The sequence below is a fragment of the Chelonoidis abingdonii genome, chromosome 15 (assembly GCF_003597395.2).
Source record: "Chelonoidis abingdonii isolate Lonesome George chromosome 15, CheloAbing_2.0, whole genome shotgun sequence".
NCBI lineage: Eukaryota > Metazoa > Chordata > Testudines > Testudinidae > Chelonoidis > Chelonoidis abingdonii.
In genome coordinates, this window is record NC_133783.1 from 28,192,602 (window position 1) to 28,215,977 (window position 23,376).

General features: G+C 37.9%; 1 protein-coding gene across 1 annotated transcript in view; it reads left to right on the top strand.

Moving 5' to 3' along the window:
• PCDH15 (protocadherin related 15) overlaps window positions 1-23,376 on the top strand; it is a 1,383,724-nt gene that overhangs the window by 691,064 nt on the left and 669,284 nt on the right. The window contains exon 5 of the mRNA XM_075072657.1: window positions 20,584-20,702. Within this exon, the coding sequence (XP_074928758.1) occupies window positions 20,612-20,702 (91 nt within the window). The 5' untranslated portion in view covers window positions 20,584-20,611. The remainder of the gene's footprint in view (window positions 1-20,583; window positions 20,703-23,376) is intronic.

The following is a 23,376-nucleotide window of genomic DNA, read 5'->3' on the forward strand; positions in this document are numbered from 1 at the left end:
CCAGTGGCATTATAAATGAGAGAGCAGGGAATAATTCTACAGTGTTGTGGGAAGAGGATTTTGAAGCCCTTTTAGTACATGAAACTCAAAATGATATTCTCATAGTTTCATTTTTTGCAAAGTTGAGTCTTGCCTAAAGAATTACAGTTGAGATTACTGGATCTGCATGATGGGATTCACAGATACATGAGATGATCATTTAATCTAGTTTAGATATAATGTGCCTGGCTCCTTCTGGGATTAGACTATTAAAATCAATGAATGTTACTGGGAAATTTTATGATTGTGTATGTCATGTATGAGAGTAGATTTCCTCATATTACAAGTGGCCTATATTTAGATCCTTATACCTTTGTTTCCACTGTACAATTTATAGTGTTATATTTTTTTTGTCTTTAAAAATGTAACCTCAAAATAAGATTCCTAGCATTTTAGGGGCCAAATGTCTTAGCATTGTGTTTGTTATTACTGTAAAATCTCCATCTTAAATGGTCTGTAATTACTGCAAATTTAAAGCACGCTATGGCCTTCAAGCGGCATTCATAAGGGTAAGACTGCATTGATATTTAAAACCTCAAGAATGATAGATTACTATAAAGCAGGATTCATGTCATTTATTACAATGTCCTGTACTATAGCCCTGCAACCTAAGGTTGACTGTATCTTCAGGATAATTCTTTGGTGACAACGGATCTCAGTATTGCTTTGAAGCACTATAACTATATAGTGTTGCTTATAGCTAATGGCTGCCTCAAAGACAAAACTCCTTATCACTGACAGGATATCATTCAGTCTCCAAGGAGAAATTTACCATTTTCTATCTTAGGGAAAAAGCCCTTACAGTACAGCTGCGTGCAAATTAGGAACTGCCTCCAGGGAAAAGTTCTTGTCATTGCAATGATTTATCTGTAGCTTCCGAGCAAAATACGTAACTTCGTAATCAAATATGCACTACCACTGAAGCAGAAATCCCACCCTTATTGGGTTGCTCCTCTGCATGGAGGGCAGTCTTTTTTTGTCTTGGGAATGAATTTGTAACGTTGTATCTATGTGACTGCTACCACCCAAAGAAGGATTACCAATATTATCTCTAGGGCTATCTGTAAATTGTGCAGTGGAAGGAGAAGTGCTAAATTGGGTGGGTATGAATAGAATATAGCTCTCCTCGGATAAGAGCTTTCCTGAAAGGTGATGTTTTCTTAAAAATGTTACAAGAATTGCTATTGAAATATGATGTCTCTTCCAGTAGCAGTAGTCACACCAAGCACTGGAGACGAGGGCAGAAATTGCAGTGACGATTCTCATGCCCTCAAGGCATTCTTTCCTTAGAGGTAGAAGCTAATGTTAGGAAGTCTACTGCGAAGACAAGAGTTTCAAAATGGCACTGTAAGGAATCCCCTTTGGAAAGAGCTCTACAACAGCAAAAATAGAAAGTCTATCCCAGAGAATGATGGCAGGCAAAACCTTCATTTTGTTAATACCAGGACCCATCCCAAAGACAGAACAACATTGTGTTGACTGTGGAAATAGCACATCTTGCCACAGGAACTCGGAAATACTGCCCTAGAGGTAGATATACATCAGTGTAATAGGATGGCTTGTGCCTGGAAGCAGTCTCTGCCCCCCCAGTGCTACTGGTCCAGACCTTCATCTCTATAATTTCTCATTATCCTTTGATAATAGAATTGTGCATGTTTAGAAATCTTTCATTCACTGAGTTACTGTAGCTTTCTGCATGAATAAAACTTAATTAGAACATACAGTAGTATTGGAGCTCCACCTTAAATGTAGACCACAAATCTATATAATTCACTAACAGGAAAGAGTGAGCTTAAAATAAAATTTGACTAGTTGATAATTGACTAATCAGTTTTTCATTTTGAGTCTCATGCAGTAGCCCAGGACTGCAAAGTTTGTTCTTCAAATGTTGCATGGGAAAGTTTAAAACCATGAAGTGAAACAAATGGACTAATCAAATTGTGTGTGTGTTTGTATACATATATAATTTATACATACACAAGCATATACACCTATAATTTGAGCTATAGCTATATCTAATACTATTTGTATTAATATATATTTTATAAAAATTGTTTTAGTAAACAGTAAATTTTGGAACTAAACTGCTTGACTGTGCACTTTTTAGCAGTCATATTATGTATGGAGCATCTTGTGTGTTTGATATGACTTTCCTTTGCTGCGTGTCAAAGGGTGGAGATACTAATGCAAAAGGTGTGTTCCACTCCACTTAATCTCAAAATCTCAGAGATTTCTAGAGGAGTGCCCTATATACCAATTGCCTTGGCAACCAACTGTGGGCATTCAGGACTAATGCTGGAAAATGGTTGCCAAAATATCTGGGAGAAGAGCAGCACTAAGGGCCCTGGCAATCTCCTTAATACACTAATGACAGGACTATAACATTAGGAAATGCCTGGGATAACAGAATAATCCTGTTGTGCACTATCTGCATGGAGCACAGGTACCACGTATCCTCTTTTTTCCTTCTCACTCTCTTCTCAGTACGTGTAGCAATGAAGTACTGAGGTGTCATTCCTTTGACAGGGTCACACAATGAAGGCCACAGGCAACTGGATGAGTAGGTTGCTTTGGCAGCCAGTTTTAGTTTCCCTTGATGTACTTGTGTCAATGCAACCAGTGAGCACCATGGTAAAGATATAGTCATGTGGATAGGGCAGCTTGTTCATTTTGTATTTTTGTTGGTTCTGCTATGTCACTAATAAATGTAATGTGGAAGAAGCATAAGAGGAAAAAGTCACATGGTTCTTCCTTAATTTTTTCCCCCTGTTTGTTTTGGCTGGGCAGTTTGAGACATTGCATGAAATTATATTCTTTAGTATTTTAATAAGTTAAACTGTTTTGTTCTCACGATGCAAGTTAAGGAACAGACGAATTGCATAGTGAATCAGACCATTACTCCACCTAGTTTGATAGCCTCTCTTTGGTGGTAACCAATATTTCATGCCTCAGAGATGGATTTTTTGTATTTATCCTAAATATATGTTTCATATTATAATATTACATAACGATGAAAAAGTAGCTTCCATTGCGATCATACTATCATCAAAGGTTTCAATCAAGTTGTTCTCTAACCTCCTTTTAAGAACAAAATCCTATTTTTTTCAATTTATATTCATAGCTAAATTCCATTGTCTCTAACTATTTTAGTTCTCCTTCTTCAGGGCTTATCAATCGCATAGCTTTCTGCAAATGAGGCAGCCAAAACTGGATATAGTACTTGTGTGGGTTTACTATTGTTCTCCATAATACCATCATGATTTTAGTACTACACCTCTATTCTGATATAATGCCACCCGATATAACACGAATTCGGATATAATGTGGTAAGGCAGCGCTCCGGGAAGGCAGGGCTGCACACTCTGGTGGATCAAATCAAGTTCAATATAACACGGTTTCACCTACAATGCAGTAAGATTTTTTGGCTCCTGAGGACAGCATTATATCAAGGTAGCGGTGTATTTGGTACCTTCTAATGTTCCCAACCATTCTATTTATTTTTAACTGCTGTTGCTCAATGAGCACTGAGCTATCTACATTAGCTTCTTAGACTTTTTTCTCAGAGCAACTTGTAAATTTAGAGCCCCCATTTGTATACATGAACATTTTGATTACTTGTTTGAATATGCATTTTTATCCAAATTAAATTACATTTCCCATGGTTTGCTTAGGCACTAGATACATTTAAATGTATCTAGAATTTCTCAAAATCCTCTGTAGTTCTTATTAACCGTAAACATTTTTTGTCACTGGAAAATCTCAGCAAATGTCTGTTTCTTCCTTCCTTCATCCCCCACTATTAAATAACTCTGATTCCAGTACCGAAATTGATCTCTCTTCAACCCATGCTATTAAATTAGTAACACGAAGAGGCAGTTATCTATTTGTCTACCTGTATTTCATCTCCTGATTTTCTATAGTATTCACCACCATCATATCTTAGTGTTTTATTATAAATATGTTTATAATTTAACTATTGCTTTTTTTTGGCAGTTGACTGCTTACCTTTGGCTATTTTCCTTTATTATCTCTCTACCCAAAAATCCAACCAAATATTCTCCAGTTGGCAAAAAGTCGCGCTCACGTGTGTGTGTGTGTGTGTGTTTAAAATTTCTAACATGTTTGACAGTTCTAGTTTTATTTTAGAGAAATCAGGTTGGTTTGACCCAAGGAGATACCTTACCTAACTATTGTACTACTCTATCCTTAATTACATAGTTAAGCAGATTCTCTGGAACTAATGTCAGATGATCTAGCTTGCTAGTTTGTACCTAGCATAGCAATCTACCTGTCATCCTCTAATAAAAAAAAAAATTAAAATGAACTGCAATGTTGGGTCATTGCTAATTGCTACTGAGAATTTAATTTAAAATGTGAAGTTCCCTGATATCTAGCACAAGTTGGACTATTTTTGTTTATTTTTTTTAAGGGACAGTATGAGAGACATTCCCTGTTAGAAGTTATGAAGCCATGATAAGGAAGGGTGTGCAGAGCAGGCAGATAGTAAGAGAAAATGGCAACACAGGTGGGGGAAGGTTGTGTAGGTTCTTATGTGAACGAAAAGCTTGAATTTGATATTCTAAGACAGGAAGCTAATGATCAAAGTGACTAGAGGAAGAAAATAATAAAGCTAAATTGGAGGAGGAGAGAGACCACTTTGGTAGCTAGATTTCAGTTAGATAGGAAGGGAGAGAGTTGAAAGGCAGAATAGCTAAACAAGATAAGGTAAGAGTAACCAAGGTGACAGTTAACAGCATATGGACAAGAACAATTGTACTGAGCTTAGTGAGGAAAGACAGATTTGGTGATATTAAAGAGGATGAAGTGATAAAATTGACAGAGGAGACTGGGTTTAGTAGAAGGAGAGGAAGAGAACCGAGGAAAAAAGACCATTTGTTTCCTAGAAAGAGTTCTGGGAATTGATGGAGAAGAGGAATTGTGAAGAGGGAAAGGGGGACTTTTTAGACAAAAAGGACTGTTAAAGACCCTGTCGAGAAAGGGCTGGCTAATTTGTTTCCTACACCCTCATATTGCTGTTATGGGATACAAGTCTTTATATGGCCCCTTTAGGAGATCCAGTCCTGTTGTTGCCAGAATTGGTTTAGAGTTGCTTCAGGAATTCAGTCCCAGCTGGCAGCCTCTTAGGTACAGCTGGTTCTAGTTAGCACTTTAAAGTGGAATGAGGTTACTCCCCTGAAGGGAAACAGAGATATTACTATCTAGAAATCAGGTCATTTAGCTCTAAGAGAAGATAAGGACTGAGCAGTATTTATATTTAATTATTCTTTTGGTCCTTGTCTACATTGTGGATTCCTACTGTTCATACGAACAATTCAATTATTAAAATTACTTTAAAATCTGCCAGTTAAAACTGTAAAGGCCACTTTAGACACACATTTTTCAAAACGACCTGCCAATATTTTTCATTATTATTGTTCACACACAGGCTATATCTACACTTGCAGCAGCATGTAGAGTACAAGCACAATAGATCTATAGTGTGTGTATTTATAGTGAGACTTGTCTGTAGTCATTACTTTTTGTTACAATGTGGTGTGGAAGATTCAGGACAACTGTGTTTTCCATTGGGTATTTTAGCACGTCTTTGACAAGCACTGACTGTGTTGTAACAAGCACTTAGGAACAATCATTTTCTATAAAGATAAACTCTACAACAAGTTTGATTGTTACAAGTGTAACCGGATTTTGTCAGATTTAAGAAGCAACAGTGGTTGTATTTATCAGTTAGAGGAAGGTCATATTGCATACACATGAATCCTACTTTCTTTGTGAGGCTGCAGCTCGATTTCTGATGTTGATGTTGTTGTGGGAGTTTTCATTAAAGTAATGGCACCAAGCTTCTAAACCTTGATGTACTGCGAAAATTAATGGTTTTGCACAAAAGCAGTCAAAGTGGTTCTGAAAGTAGTTAACAGTGTTAAAGTTGTTCTCTAGGGAAGCCTGCAGTGAGGGTAGTCTTGCTTTTATCACTAAGACCTACCAGTAGTTAGGAAGTGGATATAAAAACATAAAAGGCAGAGCTTTGTGCATTTGAATCTTTTGAATTTCTACTCAAAAGTGATGAGAATGTAAAGATTTTCATTTAGATTCTGGAAGATGGATATCTATCTAGGAAGGCAATTTGATACCATTGTGTTTCCTTTATACATTAGAGTAACTATTTTTTAACTACAAGACACCTTTTCTTAGGTACCTTATGGTGCAAAGTGACATTCAATAGACTTAAAATAATTGCTATTTCTTTCTTTCTTTCTTTTATACTGTCCCAGCTAATGTATTTTAGAATAGTCAATAATGTTAGTCAAGGGTATTTGAAATAGATATTTTAGAAAACAAACCCTTGTTTAGTGCTCATATTCAATTGCTACATTAAGGCTTTATTCAGATAAGTAGCAGATTCTTTTGTCAGTATTGGAACGGAGAGTGTACGTTTTCAACAATTGCAACAAAACCATCTGTGATTCAGGAGCTAAACATTTCTCCACGCTGCTTCTCCACGCTATTTCTGCAGATCTTGTACCTTAGGTTTAAACCAAGAACTCAAATATCAAGTCTTTCCTTCCATCCCCATGTCTAGAAGGTGAGGTGGCAAACACTGATGTTTTTTCCCCCTTCACTAGCATTTCAGAATACTCAATATAGGCATCAGAATAACTGGTGACAAAATACTTATGCAAATATTTCAAGATATTGAGACTGATCCTACAACTGGCTCTGTATGTGGGCAAACTCCTAGAATCCATGTAAAGTCCCATTGAAGTCAATGAGGGCAACCCTCTGGGTGCAGGGGTCTGTCTGTAGGGGACCATTTTCAGGGCTGTAGTTTGGATATTTTTTTATATATATTTTGTCTTAGGGTAGCCATAGTTTAACAAAATTTAAACTGATTTAACTCTGCATGCTCAGAAAGAACAATGGCAGGCATACAAGAGACATTAACTGCCTACAGTAGGACACTAAAAACCTTAAGATTTTCCTTTTAGCTCAGATGTTACTCCCACTTTCCCCACTCCCTATCCCCCAACAGCTGTCTCTCTGACATTTGGGATGGGTTAGAGAGAGGAGAGTAGACAGAAGCTGGACAACAGTTGTATGGAAAAACTCCAGAATTATCTCTTTGCAGCCTGTCTGGGCTTGTGACTGTGGCAGCACCAAAACTTGTGACCAGTTAGAGAGAGCCCTTTGGAAGAGTATTGGAGTCTATATTTTCAACATGCATTAGTTTATCAAAGAACTTGTCAAAATATATGCAATACAAAAGGTAACATAAGGCAGATTGATGATTTTCTAGGTGTCCACTACTGTGTAACTTGTGCCACAACAAAAGAAAACCAATAAAATCAGCATTTACTTCATACTCATAAGAATACCTGCTGTTCTTCTTTGAAGAGTGTCCCTGTGAGTGCTCCACGTTAGGCATGCATGCACCTTTGATCTGAGATTTTTGTTAGCACTACCTGTTCAGCACATGCATGCGCCACACAAGGCTATATAAGACTGTGTGGGCACCCTCAGTTGCTTTTCAACTGTTTAGGGCTAGAGACAAAGTCTAATATGTGCCTGTTTGTTATGTACCTGTTGCCTCTCTCTTTTTTTGTGGTAGCATTTTATCTTGATAGTTTTAGTTCTCAGAAGTAGTAGGTTTCGTTCCATATAGTTGTTACAACTTTTTTTTTCCACTTGTTCGTTTTTTGTTTTTTTTTTCTTTGAAACCCCATCGCCCCTATTTTTTGGTTTCCTTTTTCCTTGATTTGAGTGGCTTGAACAAATTGTCTTCTGTTGTGGATGCTATGCCTGGGCTTTAAAGGGTGCTTTTCTTGCTGAGAGACATTCCCTGTTAGAGACAAGCACTTCTAGTATATTCATTGTTTGGGAGCCTCCCACATTCCCAGCAATTGTAAGATCTGCTCTTCTTTTAAGGGAAGATCCCATAAAAACTGGGAAATTAAGTGTAGATATTAATGATGGAGTAAGCGTTAAGACTGGCTTTGGACCCAGGTACAGAGAATCCCCCTGTTCAGGGACCCTCCACTTCTATCAGTGCTCTGTCATTTTCAAGGTCACGGTCACCATGAGCTTCCAAGGGGAAGGCAGCATGGAAACACCAGTCTCCAACACTTTCTAGGAGTGATGTACCAATAATTGTGCCACTGGTACTACAAGCTCCCCTCGCAAAGTAGTAAGGAAAGGGATAAGAGAAACAGAACAGAGTTCCTCATCGAAGAAGATCCTGTCACAGGAGACCACGACCCCTGGAGGAGTGCTAGTGAGGCTCTGCGTACTCTGGGTACCATGAAGCACACTATTGGGAGATCGATGCTGCTGCAATTGATGCAGTGGATATTGATTTAGCAGTCTTCACTAGATCTGCTAAATCATCATCAGAGTGCTCTCAGGTCAACTCCGGTACCCCAGCTCCCTGAGAAGAGTAAGGTAAGGCGACTGGAGAGAGTCTTCTGTTGACGCAGTGCAATGAAGATACTTCAGTAAGTCAACCTAAGCTATGTCAACTTCAGCTATGCTATTCACGTAGCTGGAATAGCATACCTTAAGTCAATTTTCCCCTGTATTGTAGACAAGGTCTAAAATTTCAACTAAGTCCCATGCCTCAGTGGTAAAGGGCTAGGTACTAAAGACTACTGCTATGAAGAAACAGGCTTCAGTGGAATCCTTGACTCCCCTCAGACCTGTACCAAGTTCTGTTGTGCTTCTGGCACCACAGGAATTCTGGGACTCAGAAGAACTTATAGTATTCAATGAACCTGAACCTTGCAACCTCCAGATATTTCTCAGTATTGAGACCGTCTGGGTCAATGACTGGTCATGTTTCCATGAGGCCTACCTACCTCTTCTCCATCTTTGACAATCCATGAAGAGGGGTTGTCACCTCTGACACAATATGTAGAGGAGCATTCTAATTCAGACTCCGATGCTAAACTTTCTGTTCAAGGTTTCCAACTTTATTCCAGGAGACTTTATTCCCTATTGCAGATTCAACAAAAATCCCTGCCTTCCGACACTAGAGATGACCAGAGTTGAATACTTTCCCTGATGCCTTATGATCTCCCTCCTTGGCCTTATTGCCCAGGGGCAATGCACCACTAGCAATTTTGAAGGACCTCAGCTCAGTTGTTCCCCTGTATCATCCATCCCTCCTGCTCTGAGCCAGTGGAGATGTTGAGGAGCAAGATGCAAGGACTGACATTTTATCATCATCACTTGATGATAGACATGCCACCACTGCCATAAAGCAGGTCACTGACACTCTTCAAATTCCCCAGAAAGAAGTCCAGGATTGCTGTCTAAAGCTCCTGGACATATTATACAACGCAACCTCAGCACAGGTTCCACTGCCAATTAAAGAAGCTCTCTTTGAGCCAACCAAGTCTATCTGGCAAATGCTAGCAACAGGCCCCTGCACCTGTAAGAGGGCTGTATTTTAAAAAAAAAAAAGACAACCTGCATCCCAGGCAGGCATTCTGAGTTTTTATTTTCCCATCCAGCATCAAATTGTCCAATCATGGACACAGTCAATGAAAGGTGCAAGCAACATACCCCAGAAGCCCCTCTGATAATAAGGATAAGAAACAGCAGTATCTTTTTGGTTAAGAGCTATTCATTAGCAACACTTCAGTTGCTAACTACCAGGAACTAATGTCAAAATATGACTACCTGAACTACAAGAAGATTAATGTTTTATTGATCATTTACCACAAGAACATTGAGAACCGTTCAGTGCCATAATTAAGGAGGTCAGCTCTTAGCAAAAACTTCACAGCAGGCTTCACTTGATGTGGTGCATACTGCAGTGAGGTCTGTTTTCACTGGATTAGTTGATGAGGCAAGCTTCCTAGCTTCAGCTGTTTGGGTTTCTGTGGGAGGTACAATAAACTATGGCATATATACCTTTCAGTGGCCAAAAGCTTTTTGCAGATTCCACAGACAACTCGCTTACTAATCTAAAGGTCTCTAGAGCAAGACATAGGTTATTAGGGATACAAACACTTGCAAATAAAATTAAGTTTAGTGCAGGTCTCATCAATACAAACATCCTACTCTGCTCAATTTTCTGTCTTCTGTAGGCCACTGGAACCACCAGCTAAGAGGTTGAGGTTTTCAAAGAAAAAGCCTGCAACTATCTAGACTGCTTCATCCCAGCCTTCAACATTGTCCAAATGTCAGTTCTGATGGTTTGGTTGAGAAGCCAGACCACCCAGTGACAAGGTTTTTATCAGCTGCATGAGACAGCCCCTTTCTATTTAAACTAGCATGGGGGGCTATAACTTCAGAAATATGGCTACCAGAGACCATTACTTCAGGTTAGATTATCCAATTTACATCACCCCTGCCCTTCCAACCTCTTGCCTCATCCCTCTTCAGGGACCCTACTCATGATCAGTTGCTGCCACATGAGATCTGGTTGCTCCAAAGTCCAGGAACCAAAGAACCAGTCCTCCTCCAACACAGGGGAAAAGGGTTCTGTCCAAGATATTTTCTGATACCCAAGAAAAATAGGGGTTGCAGGCCTCAGAAAACTGAAAAAGCATGTCAGATATCTGAAATTCAGGATGGTGTCCCTAGCAGCTATAATCCCCTTCCTGAAATTAGGAGACTGGTTTGTGAACCTTGACCTCAAAGATGCCTACTTCTACATTTTGATTTATCTTTCTCATAGAAGATTTCTTCATTCATATTCAATCACAATCATTACTAGTACAAGTGCCTACACTTCAGCCTGTCATCCTTCTGACGGATTTTCTCAGAAATCATGGCAGTCATAGCTACCTACCTTTATCATTTAGGAATAACTTTGTGTCTCTCTATCTCAATAACTGGCTTCTCAACAGTCAGTCATAGCAGGAGGAATGGTTGACAGTTCAAATAACTTCATTATTCTGAAGTCTAGGCCTTCAGATAAAGCTTGAGAAATTGACCTTGACCTCTATGCAATAAATTCTCTTTCTAGGAACATTCCTGGATTCAGCAACAGGCAGAAATTATCTCCCTATTGTCTGGCTCTTTGCTCTGAAGAACTTTATCCAAAGACTGCAATTCAGCCCTCAAGTTCTAGAAAGGATGTCTGTAACTGCTGGGCACATGGCAGCTTGCATTTTTGTCAACACCACTTTGTATCTTCAATTTTACCAGAAGTGGCTCATTACAGATTGTGTTCCAAACAAACATAATCTGAACAAGTAGGTATCTGGACCTAGCCATGTCCTATGGTCACTCATCTGATGGATGAATCCTTCCTTGTGCAGGAATCCTGTTCAGTCAGAATCCCCCTACAGCCATGTTAATATTAGATGCTACCCTATTGGCAAGGGGAGCACATTTGGGTCCTCACAGACTGCAAGGCAAATTGTCACAACAAGAAGAGTAATTGTACATCAATCGGTTGGAAACGTTGCTTCCATTTTCTTCCCCTACTCAAAAACAACTTCATCAAGATCATGATGGATCACACAGCACACACTCGCTCACTCTACATCAAAGCAATAAAACTTTGAATTTGTTGCATAGCCCATCAGATAGCCATTGTGACTTCATTCCTCCTGGGTATACAAAATACTGTGGTGGATAACTTCGGCAGACATTTCTTCCTAAACTATGAAGGGAGTTGATCTCTCAAGTCCTCAACAAAATATTCCTAGCTTGGGGATTTCTACAAGTCAATCTTTTTGCTATGGAAGCCAACACAAAGTACAGGAAATTCATCTCCAGAATGGGACTCAATCCTCATTCTCAAGGAAACATTTTCATGGTATTTTTTATGCATATCCTCCATCTTTATTGCATTTAAAGGTCCTTATCAAGATCAAAGTGGATCAAGCCTAAGTCATTTTGATTGCACCAACTTAGCCAAGACAAGTTTGGTTTCCTTATGTCATCAAACTCATCTGTCACCCTCCATGTAGCTCCTGATCGAACCTGGACTGTTATCCCAGGATCTAGGGTCAGACACTTAACCCCAATCTGAGTGTTCTGCAACTTCAAGCTTGGTTCCTCATTAGCTCTCGGGACTAGAGACTGTCTTGTCATCGGAAAGACAAAAGGCACTTTTAAATAACAGGAATTTACAAGGCATATTTATCTTCCAAAATGAAGAAAATATAATATTTGGTGTAACTGGTGCCATCTTTCTCCTGTCCAGTTGTCTCTTTCCTTAATCTTGGATTATCTGTTGGAATTGAAAAAAATCAGCCTTTCTGTGAATTCCGTCAAGGTTCATTTAGCAGCAATAATATCTTTCCACATGACAGTAGAAGTTTTTATATGCATTCATCCAACCACAGCAAATTAGAGCCACTATACAACTTTGGGATCTCAGCCTTCTTCTTAACGATCTAATGAAACAGCCCTTTGAGCCACTAGCTATGTTCTCGCTGCTACATCTGTCTTAGAAGATGGCCTTTTTGATGGTCATCACTGCTGCGTGAAGGATTGGGGATATGGGGGCTCTAATGACACTCTCCTTTTTAATTTGTTCTCTAAGGAGAAGGTATCTTTATGAACCCATCCATAGTCTTTTACTTAAGGTGTCTTCTGAATTTCACATTACGCAAAGTATTCATCATCTTCATTTTTTTCCCCTTAAGCTGCAGCAGTCTACACAGGACTCATCTTGTACGCTAGTTGTTGAGAAGGTGTTAACCTTTTACTTGGACAGAACTAAGCTATTCAGGAATACTCCATAGGCTCTTTTTGATTCTATTATAGACAGGTCTAAGGGAGCACCTATCTCCACTCAAAGGCTTTCTAAACGTATTTTTGGATGTATTATTGCCTGTTATGGTTTCACTGACGTTACACCTCCCTTAAGAGTGACTGTATACTCTCCTAGATCAGTCTATGTCTGTAGCCCTACTCAAAGTGGTTTCAGTTGCTGAAATCTTCAAGACTGCAGCTTGGTCCTCAGTGCATGTTTGCTGCCCATTACTGCAACATCTGACCTTGCAGTGTGAATCAAGCTATAATCAGTGCAGTTCTTTCTTCAGTCATGGACACTGATCCGAACTGCCATCTTCTTAAAGGGATGCTGCTAGGGAGTCACCTAAAGTGGAGCACCCACAGGGACACCAGTCGAAGAAGGAGAGGTTGCACATCTTGTGCAGTAATTGGAGTTCTTCAAGATATGTGTTCCTTGGATACTCTTCTACCTCCCCTCTGCTTTGGAGCTGCCTCTATGGGCTTTGCAGTAGAGTAGAAACTGAGGGTGGTTCACTCATGCAGTCCTATATAGCCTCAGTACGGGAGATGAGGCTGTCGTGTGGGCATGTATATGCTGACCAGGCACTGCTACCAAAAGTTTCAAAGGCGCGGGAACACAGGTGTACCTAAAATTGCACACTCCACAGGGGGGCACATCTTGAGGCACTCCAGTTACTGCACAAGTTAAGTAACCGCTCCATTGGAGACTCCAGCTAGAATTAGCGTTTGGGATCCACATTGTGCAACAGCTGAAGGATGTCCATGGTTCCAGGAGGAGGGATGAATGGGAAAGAGAGATACAGGGGTATCGTAGAATAAATACAAGGTCAGACCATGTGAACTGCTGAGTGCCCTTAATTCTTCTTGGAGAAAATGGGTGGTGAGGATAATTAGCACCTTTCTAGAGCTCTCCCTCACTGGATTATGGAACAGCACCCTACAGTTAGACATGGCCCCTGTCATGCATAGTGACACTAGTCTGAATTAGGGATTGAGTTTTAAACATCATTGAGTTTCCTAACTTTTGTGATTTTAAGTCACACTTCGGAGGTGTTTTCTTCTATTTGTGAACTAACATAGGTCTGATTAACCTTTTGCTGTTGAATGTGCCCAAAATTTACATAAAGAACTGGAATTATTTGAAATGTTATCATTCCAATGTCAGGCTGGAAGTGCTTTGCTTTAGGTATCTAATGTTTGAACAGATTTTAATTTAAAAAAACTTCAACATTAAAAGAGTAAGAGTTTTGCTTAGTAAAAACATTGATGTGATATCCTATGACAGAATATATCCATTAAATATTATTTAAAAGTAGATTATTTATTTGTTCATTTTCAATTTTTATTGCAACGCTAATAAACTCACAGAGGAAAAAGAACTAATTAAAGTATACAAGTTATGATCCCTGAAGATGTTTTGCTTGGTTGCATAAATAAATACTTTATATGAAAATGAGTAGTTAGACAGTTTTAAAAACCTGTATTATTTATTCAACCATGGCAGTTCCAAGGGAGCTATTGTATTCTCTCATGTAAACAAATATTTTCTATTTAAAATATTTACATGTGGGGCTATTGAATAAATCCATTTTTACCTATTTTTAATGCATGCTTATTTTGTTTACATATTCTAATGACTATTTTGAAGTATTTTCATAATCTTTGGTATAGTATCATCAAATTTGCTGCTACAGGGTAGTAATCCATTTTAGCAAGGTATTGATATATGGATGTGTTTATAAAATAAGCATTTTAAGTGTATAGTTAATATTAATATTAGAGATGGACCTAAGCCACACACTGCTGAATTCACCTCCAATGAAGTCAATGGCAAAACTCCCACTGTTTTAAGAGGTGCAAAATTGGATATAGATCCATATCTATATTTCTCCATATATTTTGGATTGTTGAGATTCAGTGTTATTGTTCAGTCTAGGCCCTAGCTGTAGATTAAAGAGTTGGGGGGGCCAGGACAAGATTTATTTTTCTTTTTTAGCTCAGTTGTTTTCAACCAGGGGTCTGTGGTCTCCTGTGGCCCACAGACTATATCTAAAGGGTCTACAAAAGGTTGTCATTACCATAGAAGAGTGGTTAATAAGCTGTGGTCCTCAGATCCGTGGTGGGTCTTCAGGCTACTGTTAAGATTTCCAAAGGGGACTTACTTCCATTTGAAATTTTTTAGGGGTCCACAAATGAAAAAAGATTGAAAAACACTGTTTTAGCTCATGGCCATCTCCATTTTCTGGTTTATTTCATTATTCTGTTTCACCCTGGGTTGAATGGGACGGTATGGTGCCTTTTTATTTATTTATTTATTTTTATTTTGTGAAGGACTAATGGGGGGGAGCTAGTACCAAAAGCAATGGGCCTTCCATCACTCCATTTGGGCCTGTTTCCCCCCTAAATGTCGTATATCTCACACTCCTAGGAATACTGATTATCAGAAATTTCCTGATACTGAACCTGCATTTTTCCTCTCTTAATTTCATATTAGTACTCCTAGTTAAAGTCTTTGCTCTCAGCTATATAATTCCCCATCTTGTGTGTTACTCTTTGAACTCCCTCTTCATTGCATCTTTCTGTAAAACATTTAGGTACCGTACCATGTAGAAATACTATACTTTTCTACACCAGTAATCATATTAGCCTTTTTTTATTCTCTGTTACATTGCAAATTTAGAGCTTGAGCCTGCATCTCTTACTCACATGAGTAATAAATCCTCAACTGTCTCACTTAAGGTCTTCAAACTTATTTGTGCTGTTTGTGACCTGTTTTGGCATTTGAAGATTCTGTTTACTTCTTATTTGGTAAGGATGCTTGTGTTTACTAAATTTCTGATTCCAGTTTCTGTTACAGCGGCCCACAGGGTTGCTGAATGAAAGGCTCAGTTTTTTATTTTGCTCTATTTACAGTTTCATCTAGATACATTTACTCTTGGAACAACTCCATTTCCATCCTTATGGTTTACTTGACATTTCATCTGAATCAAAAATAAATCTGCCAAGATGTCTGAGTCCTAAAACCTCTCTGGAGTAGTCCCACCATATTGGATATCAGTTGAGGACTCAATAACTATCATTCTAAAGTTAAGCATTTTTGTTGAAGAACTGGTCATTTTTTAATATAAAAATCATTAGGGAAGTGTAAATGCTTATTCTTCTTCAGGACTATTACAAAGAGGTGCACTTTTCTTTGTATGCATGTTCATTTGCTGATTTATGTTATCTAATTTAATTAAATATTTTAAAATGAACTCATTCTGTTTGCTGCAGATCTGTAATCCTAGATTATTTGCTTAGCATTTCTGAACTATTAAAAAAAACTTGGAAGCATTTGACAACTAGTAATATTTAAAGTAATTTTATTAGTATTTAAACCTTTATTTTATTAGCGTTCTAAAAGACTAGGAAAACTGTAAAGCATATAAGGTATTTATGATCCCTTGCTCATTCATTGGGAAGATCTGTGAATAAATTTATTCTGAGATTCTCACATATCCTCAAAAGCCAATTAAGGATGCTGGTGATTATATTAAATTAATAAATCATACTGTGAAGTGGCTATGCTTTATATCAGTGTTTCCCAAACTTGGGACGCTGCTTGTGTAAGGAAAGCCCCTGGCTGGCTGGGTCAGATTGTTTACCTGCAGGTCTGGCCAATCGCAGGCTGAGGGACGTACTGGCTGCCACTTCCAGCAGCTCCCATTGGCCTGTAGCAGTGACCTGCGGCCAGTGGGAGCCACGATCAGCTGGATCTGCAGAAGCGGCAGGTAAACAAACTGGCCCGGCCCACCAGGGGTTTCCCTATACAAGCGGTGTCCCAGGTCTGGGAAACATTGCTTTATATAATGATCAAATTTGTTTAATATTAACCAGCTAAGAAAAAAACATCATCATAAATTTATTTACTTACTTTAAAAGTTGTGTTTTAAACCACAAGTAACTTCATATTGGCTGAAACTGGTAAACTAGCAATTTAACTAATCAGAAAGTAGCACTTGAATAAATTTTAAAAAGGTAACAAGACCAAGCCATGTCTGAATTACTGAAGGAAAAATAAAATTGTAACACTGGGAAATTTTGTGTGGTCTTGAGTAGAAGGTCTGTTGCTTTCTTTCTATGGCATCACATGTTCCTACCCTACACTGGAGAAACCTACATTTGGTCTAGAAGCTTCCTCTTTATCACTCTGTTGAAGGCTAATTTTGGCCTACGCTGAAGAAATAGCAACAATTTAGGGATTAAAACACATACTTTGCCATGAATGTGTGGACCTCTGCATACCTCCACAATCTCCGAAATGCTCCGCGTCCTCTTCTGTTCTCTAAGGTGCTAAAATGGGGGCTTCAACAAATCTAGCCATTCCTTTAGAGGGGAAACTACTGTTGGTTCATTCAACAATGATTTCTGCACAAATTTCCAATTACATCTTCTCTGTCTCCTCTGTACCACCCTATCAGTGGAGGTCTGAGGCAAGGACATGACAGTAGATGAGGAGTTAAGACATGCCCTTTCACCTAATTTATTGGGGATGAGGGAAATGGCTGTGGAAGCAACCTGGAGAGATGAAGCTAGGAAGCTGGAACAGTCTCTGGAAGTTGGAAGACACTGTTCTGAGTGGTTTGTTTTTGGAATAATTTGTTTATGAATCAGTAAAGGAAAGCCCTGAAGACAAGAATTGAAACTGCTGCTATTAAGAGCATTATTCATCTTCCTTCACTGGAGGTTCTGCTCACAGTCTAAATGCCCTTATCACACATAAGGGCTTCTCTGGTTTTTTGGAATTGATGTTCTCCCCACCAAGCTAAAACTGAGAGTATATCTTCATACTTCCACCAGCATACCCAATTGCAGTTAGATGCAGGCTTTCTGACTAGCCACTGCATAAACCAACAGTAGAAAGGCTAAAGCTCCCCAGGCATGTACCCCCTCAGGAGCATAAATCCAAAATTACACCAGCTTGCGCTGCACAGGGAACTGTACAGTGTAAACTCATAGAGTTCATCCCTCCTGCTCCCAATGTGGAGTGGAGAGAAATATGCAACAGCCTCTCTGAGCAAATCCATGCGCTTCACTCCAAACTCACTGGTTTAGATTAAAACATAAAATAAATATATAAACTAGAAAACAGATTGTAAGTGATAGCAAAGAGATCAAAGCAGATTACCTGGCAAATAAACAAAAATGCAAACTAAGCTTAATATGCTACATAGATTGGATATGAACAGCAGAGTCTCACTCTAACTGATGGTACAGGCTAACTTGTACATTCTTAAGGCACAAGCTGCATTAGCTTTACAGCTTGGGTTTCTCAGGTCTTTATACACAGGCTAGAAATCCCAGCAGTTCCCCCCCCCCACCCCGTGTCAGGTGTTTCCAGGAGTCTTCTTGTGTGGGGAGTGAAGAATAACAGATGATGTCACTACCTGTCTTATATAGCTTTAGCATTTGGCAGCAACCCTTTGTTTCAAAACTTGGTTCCCAGAGTGGTTTGTGGAAAAATACTGACATCCCAAGATGGAATCCAGAATCATATGGTCTGGTCACATGTCCTTGTAGAGTCATAGCAGCCATTATTTACAGGCTGTCTGGAGTGTTTTGAGGAAGGCTCACCAGGTGGGAGACAAGCTTCTTCTCCTAAGGCCTATTGTGTCCCCTAATGGCTCATTGCCCTGAACAGGCCCTTCCCAACCAGCTATCTATACTGAAAGCATCATATCATATAATAATATCACTATGAAGAATACGAAGTGCAGTGTCACTGCTATAAACTGGGAATAAAAGAATCAAACCAAGTCTTGTAGAGGTATGTGCCTCTTCCAGTACTTAACAGAGCTGTCATTTATTTTTTAGCAGAAACCCTGCAATCTCTTGGTTGCAATAAATGTAACTTTTAGTGTGAGTTATTTAGAAAAAAGCTTTAATGTCCTAATATGATACTATTGTTAGTGATGTAAATAAATGCCTAAGATGAAACTATGCAGATGCAGAGATAGGAGAAGTTTAATTTCTTGAAGGAAAATGATAGATAGTAGTGACTTCAAGAATTTCTTGTTGATGGCAGATCAGATTGCTTTGATGCTGAAGGCCGTTAAGTGGCAGAGAGTGGGACAATTGTTTGACTCAGAAATTAATGAAAATATATATGACCATAATACAAAAATACTAGCAGAAAGTGGTAAGGAAAACCAGTGAGCTAAGTGCTTTACATGAGTAAAATAACAGCATTTATATACTTTTTAGACAATAGCTATGTTTTACTATCCATGTCTCTCTTCATTTTCATGGTTCTTGTTGCTTCTATTTGAGATTTCACTGTTTTTATTCTCATATTTTTATATAAAAATGTTCAGAATAATGTGATTTTTTTTTTTCATCCCTGAATTGTAGTTCTTTTTTTTTTTTTTTTTTTTAAATCAGAATAACAGAATAGAGCATTGTATAGCTTTAAAAATGCTACTCTTTCTAAACTTTGGTTTGGTTCAGTGGACCTGTGTCCACCTGGTTGCCTTATTCTGTGGGTTGTGCTGCACTGGCAATGGACCAGTCCCACATGTTATTAGAAGCCTGAGTGTACTCAGTGGGTCTAAATGCTGTGGGATATCTCCCAGCCAAGCCCAGCAGTTGGGCAGCAGCTTTAAGGACTGGTACATCTGTTTTTATATAATCACTTTTCAGAAAAGCAGTGAACTTTAATGGTGAAGTTGAAGGAAGGAGAATAACATATTTCTTTGCTTGATAACTTTGTTGAGTGAGAAACAAGATCCACTCCACTCTAGACTTAGAGTTGTTGGTTTTTAGCTTTTGTTATATACATTTTAAGACAGGGTTATTATTACATATGAATTACCTATACATGTAAAAAGAGAGAAGTCAAGAAAAGTAAATGATCAAGTTACTTTCCCTGAGGACAGGGTGACTCTCTTCAAATCTTTGGTTTCTGCTATGCTTGACTAGTCTTCCCCAGTATTTTCTCTAGTCCCTTATTGTTAAATTTTTAATTTTCTTTTTGTAACTTTGTGCAGACTCAGTTTGCAGAACTACTTCATTTGTCTTTATTTTTATACATTACATTCTAACCTCCTAATTAAAACATTCTCATGCATACATTACAATAATTAACCTCAATTAATACATTTTTGAGTTTTCTGCTGATACTGACTTCTATTTTTTTGTTTCCCAACACATCTAATTTTTTTTTGGTCCCAGCCCACTCCCACTGGTTTCATCCAGGTGTTTTTATTTTACAATAGTAGTTGTTCATTTCACTGGTCTGTTTTTTGTGATGTTGGGTTTTTGCTTGTTAGCTTGTCTTGTTGAAGGGAGGAGGGATGTACACCTGATTTTCTGCAAAGCTAACCGATTCCTCTTGATTGTGTGTTTTACCTTGTTACTTGCTTAGGCCAAATATTTTACAAATAAGACACACAAACCAGTTTTCTGATTTTCAAACTCTTGCAGCAAAATCTAAAGTGCTATCTCAGCAAAAATATACAAAAAGCAAAGTTATCTTTTCTTATCATGTTATATATTAATTTGTCTAACATTTAATATATGTTTGACTAACATAAAACATTTCACAGTTCTCTAACACCATGATTGATGTATAAAGAGCAATAACATAAACAAAACAAAACTGTCCTGTTCTGGAGATTGAACATGCTTGCTGATAGATACATATCATTTAGTAATATTGCTTAGGGACCCATGCTACAAGTGATTAACCATGAAGTCATTATAACCTCTGTGCATTGACAGGTGCATTTACCTTAACTGATTGATGAACATGTCAAATCTTTCTTTTTATTTCAGATCTTCCTTGAGTGAAGTTCAATAGAAAATGCTACAGCAGTTTTGTCTCTGGGAATGGTTGGCTGTAGGAATTGTGATTGCTTCTGTCTTCACCAATTGTTTGGCTCAGAATGATGATGGTAAGAGTGTTTTTATTCTACATGTTACACAAAGATACTATAGTATATGGAAAAATGTTTACCCAGATGATTTGGTATTTAATGGAATGAGCTATTAATATATGCTGCTTTAAGAAGACAAGTTACAAATGAAAGGATAACAATATATGGCCCTTGTATGCTTAACTGTCACAACTGTGTCCACTAGGGATCCATTACGGAGAATGTATTCAAGACCTTTGGATTACAACCAAAGTCAAGAAACACAAAAGTAAAATTAAAAACATAATTTAAATATATACTTATTTCTAGCATTGAGATCTGAACACATTTTAATTATTATATGCTTGCAAGTATGCTCCTCAGCATATTTTATTTAGAAATATACCAGTTACAGCACCAAAATGATTTCTTTTAAAGAGGAGAAGAAATTTACTCTGAAGCTATATTTACATACACCTCAACCAGCCAAAGCTTCAGTGCAGGGAAAAGATTCAAAATGAGGAACTCAAGAAAAAGAGCAGTGTAGGAATTGTAAAATGCTGTCACAATAGAGAGACCATATTAATTTCTGGTATATCTTCATTTAATTTAATGGAGATATGTGAGGGCTGCGTTTGACTCAGTATTTTTAATCAAATTGCAAATATATATACCATTTGTTTCTTAAACCACCATTTTAAACATAATAAATACAAAGAAGAGAGAGAGGTCTGTTTTACAGTTAATTTCCTTTGCTGTCATATACAAACATCATTTTTTATCTTACCTTCCTCACCAAAAATGTATTTAAATGATTATACAGGGTATCACTTTTTTACTGTGGATGCTTTAATGTGAGAAAAATCCTTTTACCTATAGTTCTGCATTAACCTATACATTTAATAATTATATTTTAAATTTGATTAGGATTGTATGCTGGCTTCTTTTCTAGCTAGAAGTGTAAGATACACCCCCCCCCCCAAAAGAATCAGTGGTTCTTTTCACATTATTTCTTTTCAGGTAATTTCTTGTACACCTCATGAATCACTTAATAAAAGACAAGAAGTGAATGGGAAGAGTCTCTGCAGTTTCTAAACTGTATATTACTTTCAGAAGTTAATGTGAATAAATCATATTTCACATCACTTTAACAAATAATAACAGCAACAGAAATTGGTTTAGTTAATGTGAATTATCATATGCACAGTATTTGTGAATTAAAATTGCCTTCTACAATATTGTAATATCTTATTTCTTGTTTTGTTTTTATAAATTGGTCAGAATGCTTGTAATAATTCATGACACATGTTAAGGACTCTGTCCTGATATATCTATCTGCACGTAGCAATGAAATGTAGAATATGTGAAAATGCAGAATCTAAGTTTGAACAATTGCCCCTGAACTTATAATTGTCTGGATCAGGCAGCTGGACTCTCTAAATTATAGGATAGTCAACCACAAGATTCAGATCTAGATTGAAGTTCAGATTTTGAAACTTTCATTCACCTCATCAATTCTGAGTATTTTCAGATCAACTAACCTACAACATGAGATGCTTTAGAAGAGCTGTCAGTATTATATGCTATTCTGGCTGCTTCAAGTATTTCTGTTTTGCTAAGGTTTTCTTTTGAATAAATATTCTTGTCTAATACACCTGTGGAGGACACTGAGAATGTTTCAAGTCATTGAGCACCAAGTAATTTTATTGCCCAAATTACTAAATTTCATAGTGTAGAAAAACAAGAAATGATGGGCCAAATCATCATTGTCTTTTCATTCAGGGATGTGACTCACACTACTTACTTTAGTTACATGGAGTTCTGTGCCACACCTGAGTGGATATCACAATTAAACAAAAGCAAAATAATCACTATTATTAACTATTGTTAAAGAATAAAATTAAAAACAAAAGAGAATACAAACAATAAAGAATGGTTACTTCAGTTACAATTTCTTCTCTATATCTCTCTGTGGAGAGCTTTCAGCAGAGATTACACCTTCCAAGAGTAGATCTTCTTCTCTTGGACAGGTTTCTAGTAATGAGTCCTGTTTTAGTGTTTCAGAAATAACTGAAAAAGTTTATAGATGAACAAAAGAATTTTGTGAAGGATAGGTGAGTCCTATTGGTTTATCATGGATAACCTAAACTGTTAAAAATTGGCAAATATGAGGTATCGCAGGGCCATGGAACCTTCCAGAGTGAACTCTGGAGGGATTTGGAGTAAGCCATCAGTATCCACCTGCATCTGCTACCAGGCACCCACTTTTCTACTCCATGAGCCAAAAGGCACACAAAGCAAAGTAGGATAGCCAGAGAAAATTACATCACAACAACATGGCCCCCCTAAAATATTATTGTGTGGCTTTGGTTTGGTGGGAATTTTTCTGGAAGAGGGGTGGTGTGTGTGGTTGGTTGGCTTATATGTTTTTAGAATGAAGCTGGCTCTCCTTCCTCTGGCATATGTTAAATGTACACAATCTGATTTGACTGTTAACCTGATTCTCCCCTTTCATGGAGGTAGTGGAATTTGGCTTTTCCTCAAGCCATTTCCTTTACCTATAATACTTAAAACCAAAAGAATACCCTATTTCAATAATTTCTAGTCACAAGTCCAATTACAATTGTTTTTAAAAATAATACAGGAGGAAACGGAATCTCTGGTGAATTGTATTGAAAAAGGAATAGCACAGTGTACCACTGACATTTGGACT